We start from the raw sequence: 26,313 nt of genomic DNA, 5'->3' as shown, positions 1-26,313 counted from the left end.
AAGAGATTGAAAATTCGTTCAATGCCATCAGCAGGTCCCTTATACATGACTAAAGTATCATCAACGTACTGAAATAGGAGAGAATGCCTAGTGATGTAGCTGTATAACAGTTGAAAAACTATTCTTCTAGAGAGTGCAAAAATACCAGCTAAGAGATTTTCCATAGCGAGACCATCGGATTGCTGGGGCAATTATTCATCAAATTCAAAGTAGTTATATTTGACTACGAATGTGATGAGATTCATTTGGTCAGTGATTTGTTTATCTGAAAGATCTTTTTTGAAATGACGTAAATTTTTGTCTACAGTTGTAAGCTTTTCTTGTACAAGGACGTTAGTATAAAGATTTTTTATGTCTAATGAAAACAACTTGGTGTCTGATCTGCATTCTAAATCGTTTATTTTATAGACTAAAGCCTGACTATTGGGGATGGAATAATTGTTCTAAAAAAAGAATGATTTTTTCAGAGTTCATGCAGAAATCATGGTACGCGCTATGCATACTATTAGATATCGGCCGTTTTGGGTGGTTAGGTTTGTGAATTTTAGATTGAGACCGATGTTTTGGGGGTTGATGCTGCCTGTAGCTTGACATTAGCAAGCAGCCCGTAGTGTCTCGCTTTCCACGCATTTTACTTTAAAATTGTGAATAAAACTTTTGCGCTTAATATTTCTGCTTCTTTTTGTACTGTTAATAAATTTCAAACTGAATTTCTACGCTTTTATATAAGCAGGAAGTTACCACGTCTGCTGTTCTCGTATAAAACATTGGTTGTGAGTTCATGAACTAAACACTGTTCATTTTAGCATTCAGCTGTCTATATTTTAAATGTTAAGTAGCCTACTTATATTTACGGCTACTAGATGGCACTCTTGGTGTAATGTTCACCTGCCCGCACTTGCTAACGCGGGCGCCGTGGTCTGTTGCTACCTGTGGCTTTATAGGTATGAGCAGACAAAAGTGCCTCGCTTTCATGTATTCTTTTAAAAAAATTGTTACTAAAGCCCTTCTGGCTTGTTATTTATTTCATATGTGACATGTAAGTACTGTCTCTTGTACTGCTAATGAGCACTTACACTTTTATATAAAATGTTTTCTTCTCCCATAAATATGTTATTATGTTATAGGCCACTATAAATACTAAAATTCTAATGAAGACGCTCTTAGAAGTGTTGAAACCTGATCAAGAAGACTAGAAATTGTGACCGAGGGCTTATTTAGTTCAACTTCAATTTATAAACGGTCACTGAACCAAGCAGCCATACTATTTACAAGCACCTGCTTCCGTAGTTGGTCCTTCACGAACAAAGTGAGCCTGCTCTTGCACAACGTAAAGTTGTTCTGGCCAATGCCAGGTGTAACTCTGTTTTAGTGAACGATGATTTGCATAGTTCTCACACGCCTGGATCTTTAGAACGCAGAGCAGAGCAAAAATCTACATACTTACTCTGCAAGCCACCGTATGGTGCATGGCGGAGACTACCATTTACCGGTAATAGCCATTTATTTTCATGTTCCCTTGGCAAATAGAGCGAGGGAAAAACGTCTAACTATATGGCTCCATAAGAGCAGGCGCCTATTATGTACTTGTTAGGTTTCAGCAAAGTCTGGCATTTTACTTGCTAAACTCGAAAACTTACACTTCTCTTCAAGTGCTGCAGAATGGTTCCACTCATACCTGACACTGCTCTGGCAGTGAGTAATGACTGGAACAAAAGGATCACAATGGAGGAATGTAGTATCAGGAGTCTCTCGTGGATCAGTCTTAGGCCCACTGCTATTCTCATTATACTTTAATGACGCCTCAACTGTTCTCTTCCAATGTAGATATCATTTTTACACAGATGATCTCCAGCTATAGCTAGTGCAAATCCAACAAACTTCTACACAGCCATCCAGCATGTAAATGCTGATTTACTTGCTTTGTCAGACTGGGCGCAGAAATTAGGTTTGAAACTAACCCATTTAAAACACAGGAATATTAGTCACTCATAAAAGACTCATTACATCTCAATACAGAGAATCTCTTGCACCATTAATCACAAACGGCATAAAAATAACCTTTTGTTCTTGTGCAAAGAACTCGGGAATAATTCTGGACCATTACCTAGACTGGACTGAACACGCAGTTGCAGTCTGTAAGGTACCAGCAGCACTTCACTCGCTACAAAACATAAAGAAGTGTTTCTTTTCGAGCTTAAAAATAAGCTTGTAGAGTCATTTGTACTCCCTACACTCGACTATGGTGATGCTATTCTCCAAGGACTTCCATACGAAAGCTCAAGCAGGTTACAGCTGACAATGAATGCCTGTGCACAATACATTTGTGACATTCACTTTTTCGGCCGTATCACTCCTGCCTACAAACAGTTATCATGGCTACGTGTCAATAAGCATAAAGACTATCATATCCTATGCTTGCTCCATCGTCTTCTCTATCACTGCTCTCCCTCTTATTTAACATCAACTACTACACTACTATCTGACCAGCATAGCAGAAACACCCTCTCTCAACACAGTACAATCTTCTCTGTACGAGCTCATAAGATAGCCATATTCTCTAAATAATTCTGCTTATCAGGAACCAGACTCTGGAATAATCTTTCACAAAATATCAGATGTGGTGTCACCGCCAGACACCACACTTGCTAGGTGGTAGCCTTTAAATCGGCCGCGGTCCGTTAGTATACGTCGGACCCGCGTGTCGCCACTATCAGTGATTGCATATCGAGCGCCGCCACATGGCAGGTCTAGAGAGACTTCCTAGCACTCGCCCCAGTTGTACAGCCGACTTCGCTAGCGATGGTTCACTGACTTCTACACTCTCATTTGCCGAGACGATAGTTAGCATAGCCTTCAGCTACGTTATTTGCTACGACCTAGCAAGGCGCCATGATCAGTTTCTATTGATATTGTAAATCATGCACCGTCAAGAGCGACGTTCGTCATTAATGGATTAAAGTTAAGTATTCCACCATCTACGTCCATTTTGTCAATTCTAATTCCCTTTCGTGTTCCAGACCTCACGCCAGCCTGCGTGAGCTAAAACGCGTGCATTTCGGCCTCCTTTAGTAACCCCTGTGTTGGCTCTCCTGCCAACCACAACATCAGACGCACCAAATCATTTCAAAGCTTCAAAAACCAGCTAATGGGCCACCTCCTATCACTATAGCCATCTATCCCATACTCAGATCCTCACCTTCAGTCTCGCAACTTTCGTCTACCCAACAGCTCCCTCCCCTTCCCCTCTTATCGGCAGAGTTTTCTATCGTCTACAGTCACTGTCATTTCAATCTTCTCGTTGATCTGCATTCTTTTCTCTCGTGATAACTCGAATCATAGACTCAAATGTACTAAAATGAATTACATAATTCCTTATGTCATTCACTATTATCGTTATCATTATTATTTTTTTATTATTGTTACAGTGTCAACTACTGCTGTTATAAGTATTATCTTTGTTAATATTATTATATCTATTATTACTGTGAACTTCTTTGTGAAGTCTTCGGTATGTGTCGTTCCTGGACAGACGTATGAGAGGGCCTTAAAGCCCTTGTATGGTCAGGGTAAACAAGCCACAAAGAAATAAATAAATTTCTCTTATCTTTGTGGTCCTTTCGCGAAATGTATGTTGGCAGCAGTAGAATAGTTCTGCATTCAGCTTCAAATGCCAGTTCTCGGAATTTTCTCGATAGTGTTTCGCGAAAAGAACTTCATCTTCTTTCCAGGGATTCCTATTTGTGTTCACGAGGCTTCTTCGGAATACTCACGTGCTGGTCGAATCTAGTGGCTCGCCTCTGAAGTGCTGCGATGTCTTACTTTAATCGGACCGAATAATAAGCCCAAATACTCCAATAGTACAAAAGAATGGGTCGCATTAGTGTTCTATACGTGGTGTCCTTTACAGATGACCCACACTTTTCTAAACCGCCCCCAACAAACCGAAGAAGACCATTCGCCTACCCGTATTGCTAATTCCATTTTCAAATAACTTTCCTGTGGTACACCTACACACATAATGGACGTGACTATGATAAGCAGCACGCTACCAATGTTGTTTTCGAACATCACGAAGTTGTTTTCCCAACTCATCTGCATTCATTTCCATATTTCTAAATTTAGAGCAAGCTGCTATTCATCACACCACCTAGAAATTACAGGGTGTTTCAAAAATGACCGGTATATTTGAAACGGCAATAAATACTAAACGAGAAGCGATAGAAATACACCGTTTATTGCAACATGCTTGGGACAACAATACATTTTCAGGCGGACAGACTTTCGAAATTACAGTAGTTACAGTTTTCAACAACAGATGGCGCTGCAAGTGATGTGAAAGGTATAGAAGACAACACAGTCTGTGGGTGCGCCATTCTGTACGTCGTCTTTCTGCTGTAAGCGTGTGCTGTTCACAACGTGCAAGTGTGCTGTGGACAACATGGTTTATTCCTTAAAACAGAGGATTTTTCTGGTGTTGGAATTCCACCGCCTAGAACACAGTGTTATTGCAACAAGACGAAGTTTTCAACGGAGGTTTAACGTAACCAAAGGACCGAAAAGCGATACAATAAAGGATCTGTTTGAAAAATTTCAACGGACTGGGAACGTGACGGATGAACGTGCTGGAAAGGTAGGGCGACCACGTACGGCCATCACAGAGGGCAACACGCAGCTAGTGCAGCAGGTGATCCAACAGCGGCTTCGGGTTTCCGTTGGTTGTGTTGCAGCTGCGGTCCAAATGACGCCAACGTCCACGTATCGTCTCATGCGCCAGAGTTTACACCTCTACCCATACAAAATTCAAACGCGGCAACCCCTCAGCGCCACTACCATTGCTGCACGAGAGACATTCGCTAACGATATAGTGCACAGGATTGATGACGGCGATATGCATGTGGGCAGCATTTGGTTTACTGACGAAGCTTATTTTTACCTGGACAGCTTCGTCACTAAACAGAACTGGCGCATATGGGAAACCGAAAAGCCCCATGTTGCAGTCCCATCGTCCCTGCATCCTCAAAAAGTACTGGTCTGGGCCGCCATTTCTTCCAAAGGAATCATTGGCCCATTTTTCAGATCCGAAACGATTACTGCATCACGCTATCTGGACATTCTTCGTGAATTTGTGGCGGTACAAACTGCCTTAGACGACACTGCGAACACCTCGTGGTTTATGCAAGATGGTGCCCGGCCACATCGCACGGCCGACGTCTTTAATTTCCTGAATGAATATTTCGATGATCGTGTGATTGCTTTGGGCTATCCGAAACATACAGGAGGCGGCGTGGATTGGCCTCCCTATTCGCCAGACATGAACCCCTGTGACTTCTTTCTGTGGGGACACTTGAAAGACCAGGTGTACCGCCAGAATGCAGAAACAATTGAACAGCTGAAGCAGTACATCTCATCTGCATGTGAAGCCATTCCGCCAGACACGTTGTCAAAGGTTTCGGGTAATTTCATTCAGAGACTACGCCATATTATTGCTACGCATGGTGGATATGTGGAAAATATCGTACTATAGAGTTTCCCAGACCGCAGCCCCATCTGTTGTTGACAATTGTAACTACTGTAATTTAGAAAGTTTGTCTGCCTGAAAATGTACTGTTGTCCCAAGCATATTGCAACAAATAGTGTATTTCTATCGGTGCTCGTTTAGTTTGTATTGCCGTTTCAAATATACCGGTCATTTTTGAAACACCCTGTATGTCTAAGTCATCTTGCGTTCTCTTCCGTTCACTCAATGACCACAGCTTCCCGTACACCATAGTGTCATCAGAAAACAGCCACAGATGGCTGGTCAACGTGTCGGTTAGATGATTTACGTGAACAGGGTGAGTTTTCCCTCCGTCTATAAACTCAAGAGACTGATCGATGAGAGGATACGGAACGAGAAAGGTCTAATGAACTTACCAGCGGTAGTGCATGTAGCCCATGCTAGAGGCCATTTATTCAATCATACTTTGTTACAGAGATTAGGGTCTAAAACGCGCCGCACCATGCAGCCACAATTACAGTATGTTTGGTTTCCTCGTAGAGGGTGGTACTGTTGCTTATACGTCATGCCCTAGCGCCGGAAGGCAACGGGCGGCGGACAGGATGGTCTGAAAACAACGACAGCATTCAATATTTGCAACAGTGTTTCGCCGTTTGTCTGAGACATCTTCGTTTGACAAAGAAGGAAATCATGAAGGACGTACCCGAAATGCTCAGACCCCAGAACTGGAGGAAAATGTGATTAACACTGTGGATGCCGACCGCGTGTCAATACCAGGCAGCTGACCCACCAGACAATTGACGCTACCCTCATCACTTACAGGGATTACTAGCGACAGACTTTCCACATCGAGAGCAGTTTTGTCACTGGTTTCTTCATCAGACGACCACGATTCCGGGATCTGGGTCATTCATCCTATTCACAGATGAGGCGACCATTAAGCAGAGTAGTATCTTCGACTTTCATAACATCCATCTGTGGGATAATATGCAGAATCCCCATAGTATGGTGACAGCAAATCATCTGCGTCGGTGCAGGTGTAGGTCGGGATAATTGGTGACCGTGTTTTGGGACTAGTCCTCTTTCCACGTAACCTAACAGGCCGGAACTATTGGCGTTTCGTGTAGGCGACTTTGCCTTCCCTGCTGGAAGAACTGCCATTGGTTACTCGAAGGGTTATGTGGCTGCTACATAACGGTGCTCCCTACCGCTTCGCCGTTAACGTCCGGCTGAATCTAAATCGTGTCTTCCCTGGTTGGTGGATCGGACGAGGGGGGTTCAGTTGCATTGCCTGCTCGATCACCGGATCTCAGCCCGTGTGATAACAGGTTATGGGGCCATCTTGAAAGTATCGCCTATGCAGAGCCCACTCCAAATGGACCAGCGTATTCATTGTGCCTTTAACACCGTTCGGACGCAGCATGGCCGATGTGAACGTGTGAGAGAGAACAAGCTGCGGCGCGTACACGCCTGCATTGTGGAATATGGAAACGACTTTCAACATATACTGCAACTGTATAAATGAAATGATCCTATGGCATTGTTGGCCGGGAGGCCCCATGCCCCGGGTTAGGTCGGCCGCCGTATTGCAAATCCTGTTTAGTTGACGCCACTTCGGCGACTTGCGAGTCAATGATGATGAAAGGCACACAGCAGCCAGTCAATCTCGAGGCAGAGAAAATCCCTGACACCGCTGGGAATCGAACTCGGGACGCGTGCGCGGGAAGCGAAAGCGCTACCACAAGACCACGACATACAGATTACTTCAGCTCTGACAGCATGGAAGAGCGCGTATTAGACCGGAGTCTCTGTAACAATGTACAATTGACTAAATGGTCTATAGCATGGAAACCATGCACTTGCTGACATAAGTTCAGTGCTTTGGCAATGAAACGCAGTGTGACTGTTTGCGACCAACCTGTATCGTTTGCGAACTTGCTGCCTCCCGTGTAGCAGTGATGTGTCTTTCTCCTGCAGTGCAGTTAGCAAATCACTTGAGCACTCATTACCCTCTTTCCTTCAGTAGACCGTTGGCCTCTTTTTCCGACTCACCTTCGCCACACTACCTCCTCTGCTTGCACCACACTGCATTCGTGCCTTTCATTAGACCTGATAGGCTACCCTCTCATTGGCAGACAGAGGAGATTGGTAAAAGCAATTAATGTGGGAGCCACGCCAATCAAAACGAACGCAAATATTTTGCCAAAGGGAAGTGGGTAAATTATTCTCCCGCTCAATTTCTTAGTGGGAACTGTTTTGCACGGCATTACCAAGACAAGAACGGGTGTGGGTAATGTTCTGCGAACCTAATACTGGTATATCAGAGGTCTGAATATTGCTGGAAAACAGCAGAAACTGGTTTGATTGAGATAATGGGATTAAATTCAGTAGAAATTTATAAACTGAATGGAAGACAGGGAATTCAGGTCAGGTGTTTATTTGATAACAACAACAGCATCAATAGATGAACAGGGAGTTAGGTAAAAAAGCAAGATAGTTCAAGAAACCGAGTGACGACACCATTACTCTTCTCCAGATTGAAAAGAAGTTGATGCGCAGTCGCACTGTTTAAGTATGCATGATCACAATAAAAACTAACGATACGGAGGAAAGCTTTAGTAAATGATGAATTTGATAGCTGCTGGCAACATCTAACAATATGTGTTTCTGAATACTGGACCCCTTTTGGGATAAAAATAATTTATATCGAGTCTTTTAATTCGATTGTTTTTATATCTAGCACTGTTAATGTGTGCTGAGCTATTGGTTTGAAAAAGAAACGTATTACTTACAGCAAACGTCATTAAGGAATAAATATACTAAGCAAGAGTAGTGATTATATCAAATTCTTTGGATGGTTTCGTCATGCTGTTCTTGAACTTACACCAAGAGTCTTATTACACGGTTTTGTCCTCTAAAGACGTTCTCTTTGTTTGTGGAGTCGCTCCAAAATATGATACTGTATGACACAACACAGTAAATACAAGTGAAGTGTGACAGTTTTTAAATGTTTAGGTATCGATTGTCGCCGGTTCGAAGAAAATTTGGTGCAGCTGGTGTTTATTGCGACTAAATATCCCTTGAACGCCCCTTAAAATAGTGTTCAGATGTTAGTCATCTCCGTTAAAACCATGATCAAATGTTGGTCCCCCTGCCTGGGGGTGATTAAGTTCTTGTCCACTGCGCTTAAATATTTCGAGGTGGTCTTAGGGACTGAAGACAGCCCACTCTCGCATATCACATTCTTTTGGTTCAGAGGGTTTTAGAGGCTTCTTCAGCTTCCACAATGCTCTCCGTGCATATCGATCTGTTCCATCGTTCCCAGAAGATAGTATCACCGCCACACAGAAAACTAGGGAAAGAGGAAAAACTTAATGTGTTACAGCATAACGGAATTCCTACACGTGTCTGCATCTGCAAATAGTGCCATTGTGGAAAATCTCATTTCTGTCTCTGCCTTTTGTGGGACCTACAATGTTTGATATTGTCTCGTGCCTTAAGGACAGACGTAGCGCTAAATGTATTCTTCCGTTTATGAACGTATGCATCTCCAAAAATATTGCAGTTAAAATAGTGAAACTTGAGACTTTATGTACAACATAATGTTTCATATTTTTTGCAATTTATGTTTCACTATGAACATCGATATACATTTTATAAGGAATTGAATATTTCATCATCATTGTTTCTATAATGTACATTTTTCCCTAAACTAACGAAGCCATAAAACTGGAATTTCACTGTTTACAACTGCTTACGAGGCTAATGAAACGCGTGGAACAGATTTTTGTTTAAGGTCATAGTTGCTTTGGAATTAATTTTTGAGTTTTGTGTTACCCGAGACCGCTATTTCTTCTCAAATTTTAAAGAAGAACTTTTCTCAGAGAAAAGATAACGAAAAAGTGCTGCACTTGATTAGTCAGTAAGTAATTCTTAAGAACTACGCCAAATTTCAGGATGTTAGCTTGTATACTTCCTGAGAAAAGGTACATTATAGCTTAAAAAAGTCAGTTTACAGCAATTCGCATTTAATATTTTTATTTCAATTTTTGACAGTATTGCTATACCTCTAGTGACTAATGCTGTCCGTATCGATAATCTTTATTCTCATTCTCGTCTTCCTGGAGTAATCTCTTCCCCTCTCTCCTTTGCCTACCCAACTTTTACATTTTTTTCTGCTGCCTGAGCTTTGTCCAGTCGCGCTCCATCGATGCGTCTGAGTATCTTCAGCGTGAATGCACCTGGATGGAGCCCTAGTCTCTGCGGCAGTCCTACCTACATTTACACTGTTGAACATTAGACAGGTGTCACATGCAGCTAACTTCGCAACAATGGAGGGCACAAATAATGTTTTTGGACAACCCAGCCTCATAAGATGATCGTAGCTCTTATTTGTATTCCGTGTTTGCCCATGTACAATTTTTTCAGCAGTATAGGATTGGCCAGCTACCTGACAGTTGATTTTATAGCATCTAAAACAGCAAGTGGCAAACCATGTTTGTCGGTATATGTGTTTCCAATGGGTTCTGCATGAAGATATTTGCACCACGATATGTCACCAAGGGAATGTTGAGCATTATCATACATGGAAAGTTTATTAAAGACTATTGCTGAATCGTTTTCCACACTGTGTAAGTTTTTCCTGATAGCTTTTCCGCAATGTATTTGTAAAGTGTGAATTTCCTTGTCACTCAGTCTGTTAACACATCCCAGTAGCTTATCATATTCTAAAAACCACGTTGTAAGCAAAATGACAAGCAAAGATAATCTTCCTCACAGCCTTCTAAACTAATCTGCAGTTCGTTTTGATTGCGGAATCGAAGAATTAACCTACAAAAAGTTTCTAGCGCAGAGAAGTTATGGATCACAGCGTAGGAAGAGGTGGCGTGGCATACGCAGACGCCAAAACAAACTTATTTGAAACATACATCTAGCCATAATTCGATTATGAAACTGTGCAATGTTATTTGAAACATACATCTAGCCACAATCCGATTATGAAACTGTGCAATGTTATTCTTAAAAAATAAATCTAATAAATAACAAAACAAAAAAAATTTAATTTTTTCACAGTCTCGCTCTACTTCTGCCCTTAAAACAGCCGAACCGCTCTTCCTTAGAGTGTTATTAGGCGTTAGTCGCAATTCGAGTAATATCTTTGTGAATATGGAGGTGCATCGGACTGAAAAACAGTAGCAAATATCGTGGTGTATGTTGGAAACCATCGTTTCAGCATTATGACCTGGTACGCGATTACTTAGCCACTGTAATACTCGAAAACTCTCTGTCGTCCATACTGTATGCAACAACATTTCTGCTTGTGGCTATGCATTGTTCACATAATTATTCGTCTGTAAGGTAAGTAATTTTCTATGGACGAATGGCTACTAAGAGCGTGGGATTGTGAATACGCCCGATTACGAGAAAACACGTGGAGAGAAAAATGACTTCTTGAGTGGATTTTACTGATAGAGAGAAGAATTAAAAAAACTATGACTGTCATGCAATGTTTCCTAATAGCATCTGTGTTACGGTCGCATTTTATGAGACTGGCAGTGAGGCGACACCTCATGTCAGAAGGCCAATCTATTCTGTGTAAAAAGAAAGGTGTAATTCTTAATCATTTGCAAGCTATTAACACCATTCTCAATTCCTATTGCAGGTGCACGATATAATTGTATTACCAACTGGCACTCCGTTCTAAGATAAAGCAAGGTCCTGCTGCCATCTGCTAACGTTGTGCTAGGGTAAGAATAATAATGCTGTGTTACTGTTGTAACAGAAGAAATGCTTTAATGAATAAACAGCCATTTGTTAAATAGTGTGCGTCATTTTTTTGTAGACATCCAAACTTTCAATTAAGCAATCCAACAATACTACACTTCTGGATCATCGTTTATGGTATGGATTTTGAATACTGTGAGATGCAACGCACATAATTTAGTCTTCTTCCAAGGAAAAATTTCGCAGGTAATCGATGAATTTATTTCATCCGTCGAATACAATGTACTGGACTTTCTTCCTTTCTGAGGTAAGGCTTATGATATGGCTGACAGCTTGTTCACCAACAACTCCAAAAGCGTTAATTATTGGATGATTTGTAAGACGGCAATACAGATTTTTAAACAGCTGGTTCTAGTTTCCTATGATTAGCCACGTTCACGTCAGTGTCGGCAGGATAACAATTCGCAGCTCCTATTTGGCATAACGTGGCTACTAACTGAGATGGAACGTCTCCTGCATATGCAGATAAAATGCACAAATTACTTAAACGTACACATATATTGAACACGCTCTAGTGTCAGCATATTTTTATGATACATTTGCTGTTGTTATTGTATTTAGCACAAAGGCTGTTTTCTACAACTCTTCACGTTAGCCTAACCCGTGGGAGCGTGCTCATCTCTGTGTGACTACTGCAACCTGCATTCATTTCAACTGACATATGGTAGTGAAGCCTATGTCTCCTTTTTTGTACTATTCTCAAGCCACACCAGTACCAAACTGCCAATTCTTTGATCCCTCGGGATATCTCCAAACTGATCCCTTCTTTCCGTCAATATGTCCCGTAAATTTGTTTTCTGTGCATTTCGATAAGTACTTCTTCGTTAGTTAGTGGATTTACCCATCCAATCTTCAACATTCTTCTATATCACCACAATTTAAAAGCTTCTACATTCTACAAAAAAAAGGAAACACGCAACGAAAGAATTTTCCGAATGGGAAGAAATCAGTACATGTAATGGACATGTACAGACAAATGATTACAACTTCAGAAAAATTGAAAGATTTATTCAAGAGGAGTCAATAACGCGTTGATCCACAACTGGCCCTTATGCAACCAGATACTCTGCTTAGCGTTGATTGACAAAGTTTTTAGATATTATCCTGATGGATATAGTTCCGTATTCTGTCCAACTGGCACGTTAAACCACCAAAATTCTGAGCTGGTTGGAGGACTCTGCCCATATTGCTCCCAATGTTCCCAACTGTGGAGATATCCGGCGACCTTGATGTCCAAGTAACGTTTGGAAAGCAGGATGACAAGCAGTAGAAACTCACACCGTGCGGGCAGACATTATCTTGCTGAAATGCAAACTCAGCATGGCTTCCAATGAAGGACAGCAAACCGGGTGTAGAATATCGTCACCACTCACTCACCACCAGACACCTCACGTATATATATCGTGACTGCATATGGTTGGGTAATCACAGTTAACTGTGGACAGATACACAGATAGAGAAAGAGAGAGAAGGGGGGAAAAGAGAGAGAGAGTGAGAGATCAGGTAATCCACAGATGGCATTCAGGAAAATCAGGGAAATCATGCACCTCTCCCGCTAACAACGGTCGAGCACCACCTACACTGCTGATTGATCGAATGGAGTGAGATGGAAAATACTTCCTCTCTTTGGTAGAACTGAAGCGGCTAACTGCTGTAATAACTTTTATTACAGATCTAATTGCCAAGAATATTTCCTGAATTCAGTGGTTATTATAATCATTACATCGCAAGTAAGCACTCTCCCATCAGTGTAATATTCCTTAATTTGTTTCTAAAACTCATTGTACAAGTATCAAATCAATGGTTTCCCACGAATTCCACGTGACAGTAGGGAGCTACTCATTATGGTAATCCTTGTACCTTTCCAATAGTTGGCAGTTCTCTTGGTCACTGTTTCTATGTTTCGATACAGTGTATCGATACGTGGAACTGTTTCAGCGTTTCGGAACGGCTGTGGTTCACTGTTTGGAAACAGTGGGGTTTCATTCCGCCTCTGTATCGGATAACCGGACCAGATTCGATCTCGAGCCAGACACAGAAACTGTATCGTTGTTTCAAAATAAGGCTGTTTCAGTCCACCTGTGCTTGGAATGGACTAGTTGTATCGAAACAGTGATGTTCCATTCCGCTCTGTGTCGGACGAGATTCGGGCTCGGCACAGGTACTGAAACACAACATACCACTTCATGAACCACATTCAAGAGTGTCGAAATCTTTTTGACAAGAAATAACATGAAGCTTAAGATATCCGAAAATAAAACTTCGTTTCCAGCTGACTGTCCTATTACGAAATGGCGTAACATCTGCTTTATAAACACTAACAAAACAATAAAACAACGCATACTATTCACAATTAAAATAATAAATACGTGAAAATCATTTAGTTAAATTACACTTTTTTTATAACATACGCTTCTCTGTTCATGTGCAATAAACATATTAAGAAACGCAAGTAAGCCTACAACATTTTGAATAAAAAAGGCGTATAGTGACAGTTATTAGATATATACATAAATTTGAAGTAGGTATAATTGTAAGCAATCTGTTTGACATATCACTGATAGTGTAATGGTGAACGGGAAGGGCTGTAAAGCATGGTGAATTTATAGTAACGGTTCGAAACACCTTGAAAGACAAAATTTTTTCTGTTGTATTTCGTTATTTATTCGAATTATTTGGCGTTATTTGTGAGTCTATAGTCACTGTACCTATTATCCACAATGATTCCCTCTGTGTGCATGGAAATTAGCAGGATGGGTATATTACCCATACTAACGGAATGAGGGAATCCCAGTAGCATATCTGTTGTTTCTGCAGTTTGTTCACATCTCCAGTTCCGTTCCTGGTGGTTCTTCTATCTTCAGCTACGGCTGTCCTCAGCCAATTTAAAAGTATGAAAGTCACACGACACGAAAGCAGCGCATTTGCTGCAGGAAACACGAAACTGCCAAGACACCTAAGTGATAGTTTCATACTTTCTGCGATATGATTAGCGCTCTCGCACCTCATTTGTGTTTATATGGACATGCATATACAGCAGACTTTCAAGATGATAAAATGCGTAGGGATTGTTGTTGTTGTTGTTGTCCTGAGACTGGTTTGATGCAGCTCTCCATGCTACTCTATCCTGTGCAAGCCTCTTCATCTCCCAGTACTTACTGCAACCTACATCCTTCTGAATCTGCTTAGTGTTTTCATCTCTTGGTCTCCCTCTACGATTTTTACCCTCCACGCTGCCCTCCAATGCTAAATTTGTGATCCCTTGATGCCTCAGAACATGTCCTACCAACCGATCCCTTCTTCTAGTCAAGTTGTACAACAAACTTCTCTTCTCCCCAATCCTATTCAATACCTCCTCGTTAGTTATGTGATCTACCCATCTAATCTTCAGCATTGTTCTGTAGCACCACATTTCGAAAGCTTCTATTCTCTTCTTGTCCAAACTAGTTATCGTCCATGTTTCACTTCCATACATGGCTACACTCCATACAAATACATTCAGAAACGACTTCCTGATACATAAATCTATATTCGATGTTAACAAATTTCTCTTCTTCAGAAACGTTTTCCTTGCCATTGCCAGTCTTCATTTATATCATCTCTACTTCGAACATCATCAGTTATTTTGCTCCTCAAATAGCAAAACTCCTATACTACTTTAAGTGTCTCATTTCCTTATCTAATTCCCTCAGCATCACCCGATTTAATTTGACTACATTCCATTATCCTCGTTTTCTTTTGTTGATGTTAATCTTATATCCTCCTTTCAAGACACCGTCCATTCCGTTCAACTGCTCTCCCAAGTCCTTTGCCGTCTCTGACAGAATTGCAATGTCATCGGCGAACCTCAAAGTTTTTACTTCGTCTCCATAAATTTTAATACCTACTCCAAATTTTTCTTTTGTTTCCTTTACTCTTGCTCAATATACGGATTGAATAACATCTGGGAGAGGCTGCAACCTTGTCTCACTCCCTTCCGAACCACTGCTTCCCTTTCATGCCCCTCGACTCTTATGACTGCCATCTGGTTTCTGTTCAAATTGTAAATAGCCTTTCGCTCCCTGTATTTTACCCCTGCCACCTTCAGAATTTGAAAGAGAGTATTCCAGTCAACAGTGTCAAAAGCTTTCTCTAAGTCTGCAAATGCTAGAAACGTAGGTTTGCCTTTTCTTAATCTTTCTTCTAAGATAAGTCGTAAGGTTAGTATTGCCTCACGTTTTCCAACGTTTCTACGGAATCCAAACTGATCCTCCCCGAGGTCCGCATCTACCAGTTTTTCCATTCGTCTGTAAAGAATTCGCGTTAGTATTTTGCAGCTGTGACTTATTAAACTGATAGTTCGGTAATTTTCACATCTGTCAACACCTGCTTTTTTGGGATTGGAATTATTATATTCTTCTTGAAGTCTAAGGGTATTTTGCCTGTCTCACACATCTTGCTCACCAGATGGTAGACTTTTGTCAGGACTGGCTCTCCCAAGGCCGTCAGTAGTTCCAATGGAATGTTGTCTACTCCGGGGGACTTGTTTCGACTCAGGTCTTTCAGTGCTCTGTCAGATTCTTCACGCAGTATCGTATCTCCAATTTCATCTTGATGTACATCCTCTTCCATTTCCATAATATTGTCCTCAAGTACATCGCCCTTGTATAAACCTTCTATATACTCCTTCCACCTTTCTGCCTTCCCTTCTTTGCTTAGAACTGGGTTTCCATCTGAGCTCTTGATATTCATACACACGGTTCTCTTCTCTCCAAAAGGTCTCTTTAATTTTCCTGTAGGCAGTATCTATCTTACCCCTAGTGAGATAAGCTTCTACAACCTTACATTTGTCTTCTAGCCATCCCTGCTTAGCCATTTTGCACTTCCTGTCAATCTCATTTTTGAGACGTTTGTATTCCTTTTTGCCTGCTTCATTTACTGCATTTTTATATTTTCTCCTTTCATCAATTAAATTCAGTATTTCTTCTGTTACCCAAGGGTTTCTAGCAGCCCTCGTCTTTTTACCTACTTTATCCTCTGCTGCCTTCACTGCTTCATCCCTCACAGCTACCCATTCTTCTTCTACTGTGTTTCTTTCCGCCATTCCTGTCAATTGTTCCCTTATGCTCTCCTTGAAACTCTGTACAACCTCTGGTTCTTTCAGCTTATCCAGATCCCATGTCCTTAAATTCCCACTTTTTTTTTGCAGTTTCTTCAGTTTTAACCTACAGCTCATAATAGATTGTGGTCAGAGTCCACATCTGCTCCTGCAAATATCCTATAATTTAAAACCTGTTTCCTAAATCTCTGTGTTACCATTATATAATCTATCTGATACCTTTTAGTATCTCCAGGTTTCTTCCATGTATACAACCTTCTTTTATGATTCTTGAACCAAGTGTTAGCTATGATTAAGTTATGCTCTGTGCAAAATAGGGATATTAGATTACAAAACACGAACTGTTTCACTGTTTAAAATAGGGATATTAGATTACAAAACACGAAATGTTTCATTGTTTCGAAACAACGTATTGAAGTATTATATTGTGCTGTTTCATGTTTATCGAAAAAGTAACGTGTTTCAATTCTGCCATCTCAAGATAGCAGTAGTAAAACGATCAACTGATCACTTTCACGACTTGCATAACACTAGAGCTTCAAAGTTAATATATACCGCGAGGCGGCGCGCTTCGCCTGCGCGTGCGAAATATTTATTCCTTGACTTAGCGTTGCTCAATGGCGAGAGAAAAAAAGTCAGAAAATCGGTATGTGACCAGACTTTGTTGCGAGACAGGATAACTAGAGGAATTGTATGAAGTGTGTGCAATGAAACAGTCATTGTTAGCCGTCATATTATATAATTTGTGTTTTGAGATTCGCGAGCGATAAGTAACTTTAATATGGAGTTTAGTAACAGCCATAATGGATAAATTGTAGTGTTCGATACCACCCATCGGCTTTGACCAATGAAGTCATACGTAAGGCAAAGATGCTGCAATGGACAATCTATGAGTGGAACGGATTATACTCGCAAACAAATGAATGTAGTATGGCATAAAATAGTACATTAAATGCGGCTATTATTTACGCACGATGTTCATTTAAAGGAGTTGAAGATGACTGAAATAAGTAAGAACACAAGAGTAATTACGAGTGCATATATTATGTAATATAATATGGTTCAAATGGCTCTGGGCACTATGGGACTTAACTTCTACGGTCATCAGTCCCCTAGCACTTAGAACTACTTAAACCTAACTAACCTATGGACATCACACACATCCATGCCCGAGGCAGAATTCGAATCTGCATCCGTAGCGGTCACGCGGTTCCAGACTGTAGTGCCTAGAACCGCTCGGCCCCACCGGCCGGCTGTAATTAATATAATAGAAGAGCGTTGTGTAGAACCTGTTGCCAGCGATGCGGAAGGCATAGTATAACGTTCGCAGAGCCTGTTCGATTATATTTTCCACACGTACTGCAAAAACGAAATAAATAATGAATCGTCGAATAGTTGGAATCGGTAACTAGAAGCAACCTATGTAGGAGGTCATTTATAGTTACCGATTACAATATTACTGTTTGTTGCGCAAAAATCTTATAACGTATCAGAAACATGCGTAAAAAATGATCTAGTTAGTGAACTACAGAATACGACTAGACTTTTAAAAAATGAAAGTCTTTACACACATTACTGCACACGCAAAGAAATAAAATGCAAAAAAGACCAAACCTTGCAACCAATAACTATACTACACGAAAGTCACACCAGCTGCAGTAGCTCCAAATAACACTCAGTAGAATCGATACACCAGGAGTGACAGTAAAAAGGAAAACATAATAGTGGCTACATAGAAAGAAACATACCGCATATGAAGTTCCAAAGGAGTCAAAAATCGAGGGTGACAAGAACAAAATGAGAACATACCAAGAAATGATAATGTTAGAAAGTCAAACTGTAGCGAAAGAAGCAAAATCCAGAATAACTAATGAAAAAATAATAAGAAACACAAACTCCAAGCATGAATGATGTACCATCTATAACATTTCTTCCCGCCTTTAATCACACGCAAAATTTTAAAATAAAAATTATAAAAATGAAACCAGGAGTTAATCACATAAACTCTCCGACAAAAACACAGCAATACCCCTCGGCCCACCATTGTAACCAGAAAATATTAGAAAATATTAAAATGACAGAAAAACCTCCCTCCACAGAAACCAAAAAAGTAGCACTCGCACAATACAGTAACATAAAAAACGCAACGTAAAACAAGAGAAAAGTATCAGGCCCACCAACACCTAACTAATAAAACGAGGCCTGTACATTTTGTCAACTACTCTCATAAATGCAAGCAATAAACAATAACCTTTAGGAATACTCTTCTTGCAACAGTATTCATCTAAATGGCCTTGCAACACTGAAATCCTTATCGTTCCCAGCAATGACGCCCAATGACTGCAAAAAGTTTATAGTTGATTTACGGTCACTGTTTTTCTGAAGCAGAATTTTCGCAGTAGAAACAACTGACTCATCCATATCGAACAGTGTGAGAAATCAAGACCTTATAAATCACTACTACTTGTAAATCACGACTACTTTCATCAACAAAAGATGCCGAAAACAAATTACGATGTGATAACAAAACAATCTACATCGAATTTTTAATATACGAGCGTAACGAGGAAATACAGAGAAATCATTTAACGTTCATCGACAGCAATCTGTGGCACAAACAAAATGTTGTTGTTGTTGTGGTCTTCAGTCCTGAGACTGGTTTCATGCAGCTCTCCGTGCTACTCTATCTTGTGCAAGCTTCTTCATCTCGCAGCACCTAGTGAAACCTACATCCTTCTGAATCTGCATAGTGTAGTCATTTCTTGGTCTCCCTCTATGATTTTTACCCTCCACGCTGCCCTCCAATACTAAATTCGTGATTCCTTGATGCCTCAGGACATGTCCTACCAACCGATCCCTTCTTCTGGTCAAGTTGTGCCACAGACTTCTCTTCTCCCCAATCCTGTTCAATACTTCCTCATTAGTTATGTGATCTACCCATCTAATCTTCAGCATTCTTTTGTAGCACCAAATTTCGAAAGCTTCTATTCTCTTCTTGTCCAAACTATTTAACGTCCACGTTTCACTTCCATACATGGCTACACTCCATACAAATACTTTCAGAAATGACTTCCTGACCCTTAAATCTATACTCTATGTTAACAAATTTCTCTTCATCAGAAACGCTTTCCTTGCCATTGCCAGTCTACATTTTATATCCTCTCTACTCCGACCATCATGAGTTATTTTGCTCCCCAAATAGCAAAACTCCTTTACTACTTTAAGTGTCTCATTTCCTAATCTAATTCCCTCAGCATCACCCGACTTAATTCGACTACATTTCATTATCCTCATTTTGCTTTTGTTGATGTTCATCGTATATACTCCTCTCAGACACTATCCATTCCGTTCAACTGCTCTTCCAAGTCCTTTGCTGTCTCTGACAGAATTACGATGTCATCGGCGAACCTCAACATTTTTATTTCTTCTCCATGGATTTTAATATCTACCCCAAATTTTTCTTTTGTTTCCTGTACTGCTTGCTCCATATACAGATTGAATAACATCGGGGAGAGACTACAACCCTGTCTCACTCCCTTCCCAACCACTGCTTTCCTTTCATGTCCCTCGACTCTTATAACTGCCATCTGGTTTCTGTACAAATTGTAAACAGCCTTTCCCTCCCTGTATTTTACCCCTGCTACCTTCAGAATTTGAAAGAGAGTATTCCAATCAACAATTTCAAAAGGTTTCTCTAAGTCTACAAATGCTATAAACGTAGGTTTGCCCTTCCTTAATCTAGCTTTTAAGGTAAGTCATTGGGATAGTATTGCCTCACGTGTTTCAACATTTCTACGGAATCCAAACTGATCTTCCTGAGGTCGGCTTCTACTAGTTTTTCCATTCGTCTGTAAAGAATTCGTGTTAGTATTTTGCTGCTGTGACTTATTAAACTGATAGTTCGGTAATTTTCACATCTGTCAAAACCTGCTTTCTTTGGGATTGGAGTTATTATGTTCTTCTTGAAGTCTGAGGGTATTTCGCCTGTCTCACACATCTTGCTCACCAGATGGTAGAGTTTTGTCAGAACTGGCCCTCCCAAGGCCGTCAGTAGTTCCAATGGAATGTTGCCTACTCCGGGGGACTTGTTTCGACTCAGGTCTTTCAGTGCTCTGTCAGACTCTTCACGCAGTATCGTATCTCCCATTTCATCTTGATGTACATCCTCTTCCATTTCCATAATATTGTCCTCAAGTACATCGCCCTTGTATAGACCCTCTATATACTCCTTCCGCCTTTGTGCTTTCCCTTCTTTGCTTAGAACTGGGTTTCCATCTGAGCTCTTGATATTCATACAAGTGGCTCTCTTTTCTCCAAAGATCTCTTTAATTTTCCTGTAGGCAGTATCGACCTTACCCCTAGTGAGATAAGCCTCTACTACCTTACATTTGCCCTCTAGCCATCCCTGCTTACCCATTTTGCACTTCCTGTCGGTCTCATTTTTTGATGTCTGTATTCCTTTTTGCCTGCTTCATTTACTGCATTTTTATATGTTTTTCCTTTCATCAGTTAAATTCAATATTTCTTCTGTTACCCAAGTATTTCTACCAGCCCTCGTCTTTTTACCTACTTGATCCTCTGATGCCTTCACTACTTAATCCCTCAAAGCTACCCATTCTTCTTCCACCGAATTTCTTTCCCCTCATTCCTGTCAATTGCTTCCTTATTCTCTCCCTTAAACTCTGTACAACCTCTGGTTCTTTTAGTTTATCCAGGTTCTATCTCCTTCAATTCCCACCTTTTTGCAGTTTCTTTAGTTTTAATCTACAAGTCAGAGTCCACATCTGCCCCTGGAAATGTATTACAGTTGAAAACCTGGTTCTTAAATCTCTGTGTTACCATTATATAACCTATCTGAAACGTGTCAGTATCTCCAGGCTTCTTCCATGTATACAGCCTTCTTTTATGATTCTTAAGCCAAGTGTTAGCTATGATTAAGTTGTGGTCTGTGCAAAATTCTACCAGGCGGCTTCCTCTTTCATTTCTTTGTCCCAGTCCTTATTCACCTGCTACGTTTCCCTCTCTCCCTTTTCCTGCTACCGAATTCCAGTCACCCATGACTACTAAATTTTCGTCACTCTTCACTATCTGAATAATTTATTTTATTTGATCATACATATCTTCAATTTCTTCGTCATCTGCAGAGCTAGTTGGCATATAAACTTGTACTACTGTAGTAGGTGTGGGCTTCGCATCTATCTTGGCCACAATATTGCGTTCACTAGGCTGTTTTTTCAGTAGCTTACCCGCATTCCTATTTTCCTATTCATTATTAAACCTACTCCTGCATTACCCCTATTTGATTTTGCGTTTATAACCCTGCAGTGACCTGACCAAAAGTCTTGTTCCTCCTGCCACCGAACTTCACTAACTCCCACTATATCTAACTAACTTATCCATTTCCCTTTTTAAATTTTCTAACGTACCTGCCCGATTAAGGGATCTGACATTCCACGCTCCGATACGTAGAACGCCAGTTTTCTTTCTCCTAATAACGACATCCTCTTGAGTAGTCCCCGCCCAGAGATCGAATGGGGGACTATTTTACCTCCGAAATATTTTACCCAAGAGGACGCCATTATTGTTTAATCATACAGTAAAGATGCATGCCCTCGGGAAAAATTACGGCCGTAGTTTCCCCTTGCTTTCAGCCGTTCGCAGTACCAGCACAGCAAGGCCGTTTTGGTTATTGTTACAATTCCAGATCAGTCAATCATCCAGACTGTTGCCCCTGCAACTACTGAAAAGGCTGCTGCGCCTCTTCAGGAACCACACCTTTGTCTGGCCTCTCTACAGATATCCCTCCGTTGTGGTTGCACCTACGGTACGGCTATCTGTATCGCTGAGGGACGCAAGCCTTCCCACCAACGGCAAGGTCCATGGTTCATGGGGGGAGGACAAACAAAATAACATCGGTTATTACGTCCTATGTCAAAGCCGACGGGTGTTATCAGACACTAGAATTGACCCGCCATAACACAGTCTGATGCATTTCAAAGGTAATTTCGAGTAGTTATTTTTGATAAAAAGATTCTTTGATGAAGTATAATGTACGACAAGCTTGTATAGGACTTCGAACATTTGGTGGTCGATGTTAACTGTAGAACCTGCTTCAATGACATGGTCAAAAGCATAGAGAAAGTTTTATCTGCTAAAACTAACTCATTTCACTCGCACACAATCATCGAATGACCAAATGTGAATGGCAGTACCCGAATTCGAGAAGATGCTATAGACGTTTTCTTTCTCTTCCATTTCAACAATTTGACAGGCGACCGTGAACGAAGTTACGTACACTGTCGGAGTAGCTGACGCCGTTCTGGAAATTGATATTGTCCTTCACAGACATACAAACAGAGACACTACACACACTACTTCACTAACAACAAGATTAATATTACCAGCTTAAAAACGTTAATTTCTTCTTTTCAGGCATTCTGGAAATGCTTTGATGTCCTTGCACATTACTTGCTTTGTGTTAATTTCATTCACACTCACTGACAATAATCTCACTGATTTAAACATTATTCACTTACGCAGGTACATACCTTTGTGGCAATTTACTGCTTTGTGTATGGATGTGTTAACCACACTGCAGTGCTGGCGCTAGGGTGAATTGTCAGTTTAATTTTGTGGTGACGTGTTGCTCTCAGGTTGGATCAATTATAAACATTTACGCCGCTAAGGGTGTGTGTGAGCCAATGTATTTGTCGATGAGTTCTATCCATAAGGTCTTCCAATTCCAGCCTTAATCTGGCAAGGAGCTTTTTCTGTATGTTTAAAATAATTGTTTTTTTATAAAACATCTGTCATTGGGAATAATACATATGTTGCGGTTTGTAGAGTCTGAGATATAGTTGCTAGCATGTGTAGCTTGTGTATTTTCTGCTGTGATACCCCCTGCAGTCGTTATTAAATCCGACCGACTCACACAGTTTCAGCGTATTTATTACACTCTTCACTGCAAAGGCTACACGTTTTGTCTCACAATCTATTAAACTTAGACCACCTTCTGCAGGTGATTTCGTCATCTGATCCATGAAACAAAATGCCTGTTCAAATGAACCATCCTATGTATTTTTTATTTGTGCTACATGCTTTCTATCAATGGGTAGGGCTTGTGCAACATGCCACGTATTGTAAAGGGCTACTTTGTTGATGCGTTCAGTCCTCTGGAAGATATTAAAGTTCTTGTGCTACATAACCGGAAAAAAATTGTTACACCCTCATATAGATTTCCAATTTACTAAAGATTTATTGTTGCAACAGTGCGTAGCGATTGCATGAAATTATTATATTTACAGATCAATACAACATGTGGTTCTGAGGTACCAGGTATTGACCCAAGCTGAAATACCCTTATTAGTACGTAATGTAGCCTCCGTGGGCGACAGTGCGGGCGCTGTCTCTGACATCCATTCGATCTTACTGATGGCAAACATTTTCCTGGGATGCGTAGTTCTACAATACTTGTTGGCTGACGAGTGCAGACTCACTGCTCGTCCCATTGTGCCCCATACATGCTTGGTTGGAGACACGTCCAGAGTTCATGGTGGCCAGGGGAGTTCACGCACGTCTTGCAGAGCGCATAGAGGTTCACAGGCAGTATATGGGTGAGCATTATCCTGTTGGATCAACACATCATGCTCTTTTCGCGAGAACGGTAAAATAACGGACCTAGCAAAATTCTGCACATGCTGAGGGGTAGGTGGGTGCCCCATCTAGAAAGACCAAAGGTGAACGAAAGTTACAGCTTATCACAAACTAGACCATAAGCCTTGGGGTGCGGCCAGTATCTTGGCCGAGTCCAGTCAGTAAGACTGCGTTCACGAGGTCTGTGTTGTATGCTCAAACGACCGTCACTCGCATGCAGGCAGAATCTGCTTTCAGCACCGAAGACCAAGGCGCGCCATTCCATCGTCCATGTGATCTTCTGAAAATACCAGTCGAGTCGTATACTTCAATGGTGTGGCATGAGTGGAAGACGGGCCGGAGATGTGCGTGCCCGTAATCCCAGTGCTAATAACCGGTCCGAAAGAGTTCTTACTGTGGTGACTGTACGATCTACCACTTTTGTCCTTTCAATACGATGATCATGGTGGGCGTCTGTGCTGTGTAACTGTCCTTGACATTGTCTATAGATGTGAGAATGTACACGTGACAATTAATAACAGCGTCATTTCAAAATTGGCACAACACGTCAAGCCTGTGTGGCAGTTCTCTGGAAAGAATATCCCGCCAATCGGAAGGCTATAATTTGGACCCTCTAAACGTTGTTTAGTTAGCTGTAGGAAGCACGAGTGTATTCCGTGACTTGGTTCACTGTTTGCTTCACATGTCTGCATCGAAAAGGGTTCAAATGGCTCTGAGCGCTAAGGGACTTAACATCTGAGGTCATCAGTCCTCTAGAACTTAGAACTACTTAAAACTAACTAACCTAAGGACGTCACACACATCCATGCCTGAGGCAGGTTTCGAACCTGCGACCGTAGCGGTCGCGCGGTTCCAGACTGAAGCGCCTAGAACCACTCAGTTACACCGCGTGTGCATCACACCAAGCCATCTGGCTGTGAGAGTTCACTATTAAAGGGTAGACACAGAGGGTGCTCTGCTAGCAACACCACGTGTTGGCGGGGTACGTTGAAACCATTATCAGTACATCTACTATTCCCTAGGTGGCATATGCAGTCATCTGATCAAAATCGACATCGTCTCTCGAAATGTACTAATTTTTTCCAGCAGCGTATTTGCTATCAGTGCACCTCTTACGCTTCCTTGCATTCCTTTGGAATGAGGTTAATTAAGTCGTCTATGTGTTTCCTTAGTTTCACACCCAACACTCTCTTTTCAGCGCCTTTGGTAAAGGAACATAGCATGAGATTTACACATTCGGTAAGCCACGAGAGCTGTATTTGATAATCGCTCAAAGTTACCCCCGTTGCTCACTTATGTCCGAGATTTCACCAACATGTTTGGGCTCACTTCTTTCGTTCCACTTTTCATTGTAACAGAAATACGACTGGCGCAACACATTTGCTTTATTCATAAGCATCACTCAGGTTTGTTACAATGACACAGCTCAGATTGTCGGCACAGTTTTCAAACACTCCCGCCACCGTTGATATGACTGTAGCTCGAAACAAAAATTTACTCAGTTAGTCACCTGTTATTTACATGTGTCTGGATACCTAGGATAATCGGATCAACACCCACCTTCTCCGCAGTCCACGTTTGAAGCAATCAAAGAACAGAACTTCGAATGGCCACATACTGGCAAACAGCTAGTAATATTTGCAAGCAATGCATGCTGAGCACAAAATCTACTCGTTAGCAACACTTGTGACATCCAAGACGGAATGGCCCTGCTATTGTAGCTTTAACCACAGAGAAAAAGTTTTTCCAATGAAAATGAAATGAAGAAGCGACTCAAATAATGCTCAGGAGTGTAAAAAGGTAGTATGAATGGTGTCGTGGACAAGCGTCAGTAAAGCAAGCTAATTCTCACTGTTTAGAAATAAAAAAATTGATTACCGCAAGAGCTTACTTGATTTCGTACAGGCTTAATGTTATGGACAAAAAAATTTGACAACACTACACTGAATACTAATCGTCTCCCAATGAATAAAACGAGACAATCGAAATTAACTTATGAATGAATGGAGGTGCCTAACTTCTTATGCTACCTACATTAAACCACTTCATTCAAATTTCCATCTTCAAAATTAGTTGGTTACTATCTGTCAACAGCTGGTGTGTGGCCAAAACAAAATCACGATCACATCAAATGCTGAATGACTGGTGTAATCGAAGTTACATATACTTCGATGGTAATAACCCCACATCGGATGCAGTTATTTGGAGATAATATCCAGACTTGTAACACCACATACATAGCTGTATCCGTTAACAGCAACGACCAGCGTGGCAATCA

General features: G+C 41.1%; 1 protein-coding gene across 1 annotated transcript in view; it reads left to right on the top strand.

Moving 5' to 3' along the window:
- LOC126336365 (farnesol dehydrogenase-like) overlaps window positions 1-11,321 on the top strand; it is a 79,502-nt gene extending 68,181 nt beyond the window's left edge. Inside the window, exon 6 of the mRNA XM_049999971.1 lies at window positions 11,163-11,321. Within this exon, the coding sequence (XP_049855928.1) occupies window positions 11,163-11,204 (42 nt within the window). The 3' untranslated portion in view covers window positions 11,205-11,321. The remainder of the gene's footprint in view (window positions 1-11,162) is intronic.
- The last annotated feature ends 14,992 nt before the right edge of the window (window positions 11,322-26,313 follow it).

This window comes from Schistocerca gregaria, chromosome 2 (assembly GCF_023897955.1).
Source record: "Schistocerca gregaria isolate iqSchGreg1 chromosome 2, iqSchGreg1.2, whole genome shotgun sequence".
Taxonomy (NCBI): domain Eukaryota; kingdom Metazoa; phylum Arthropoda; class Insecta; order Orthoptera; family Acrididae; genus Schistocerca; species Schistocerca gregaria.
Note: the sequence above shows the minus strand (reverse complement) of the source record. Positions and strands in the feature narration are given on the sequence as shown.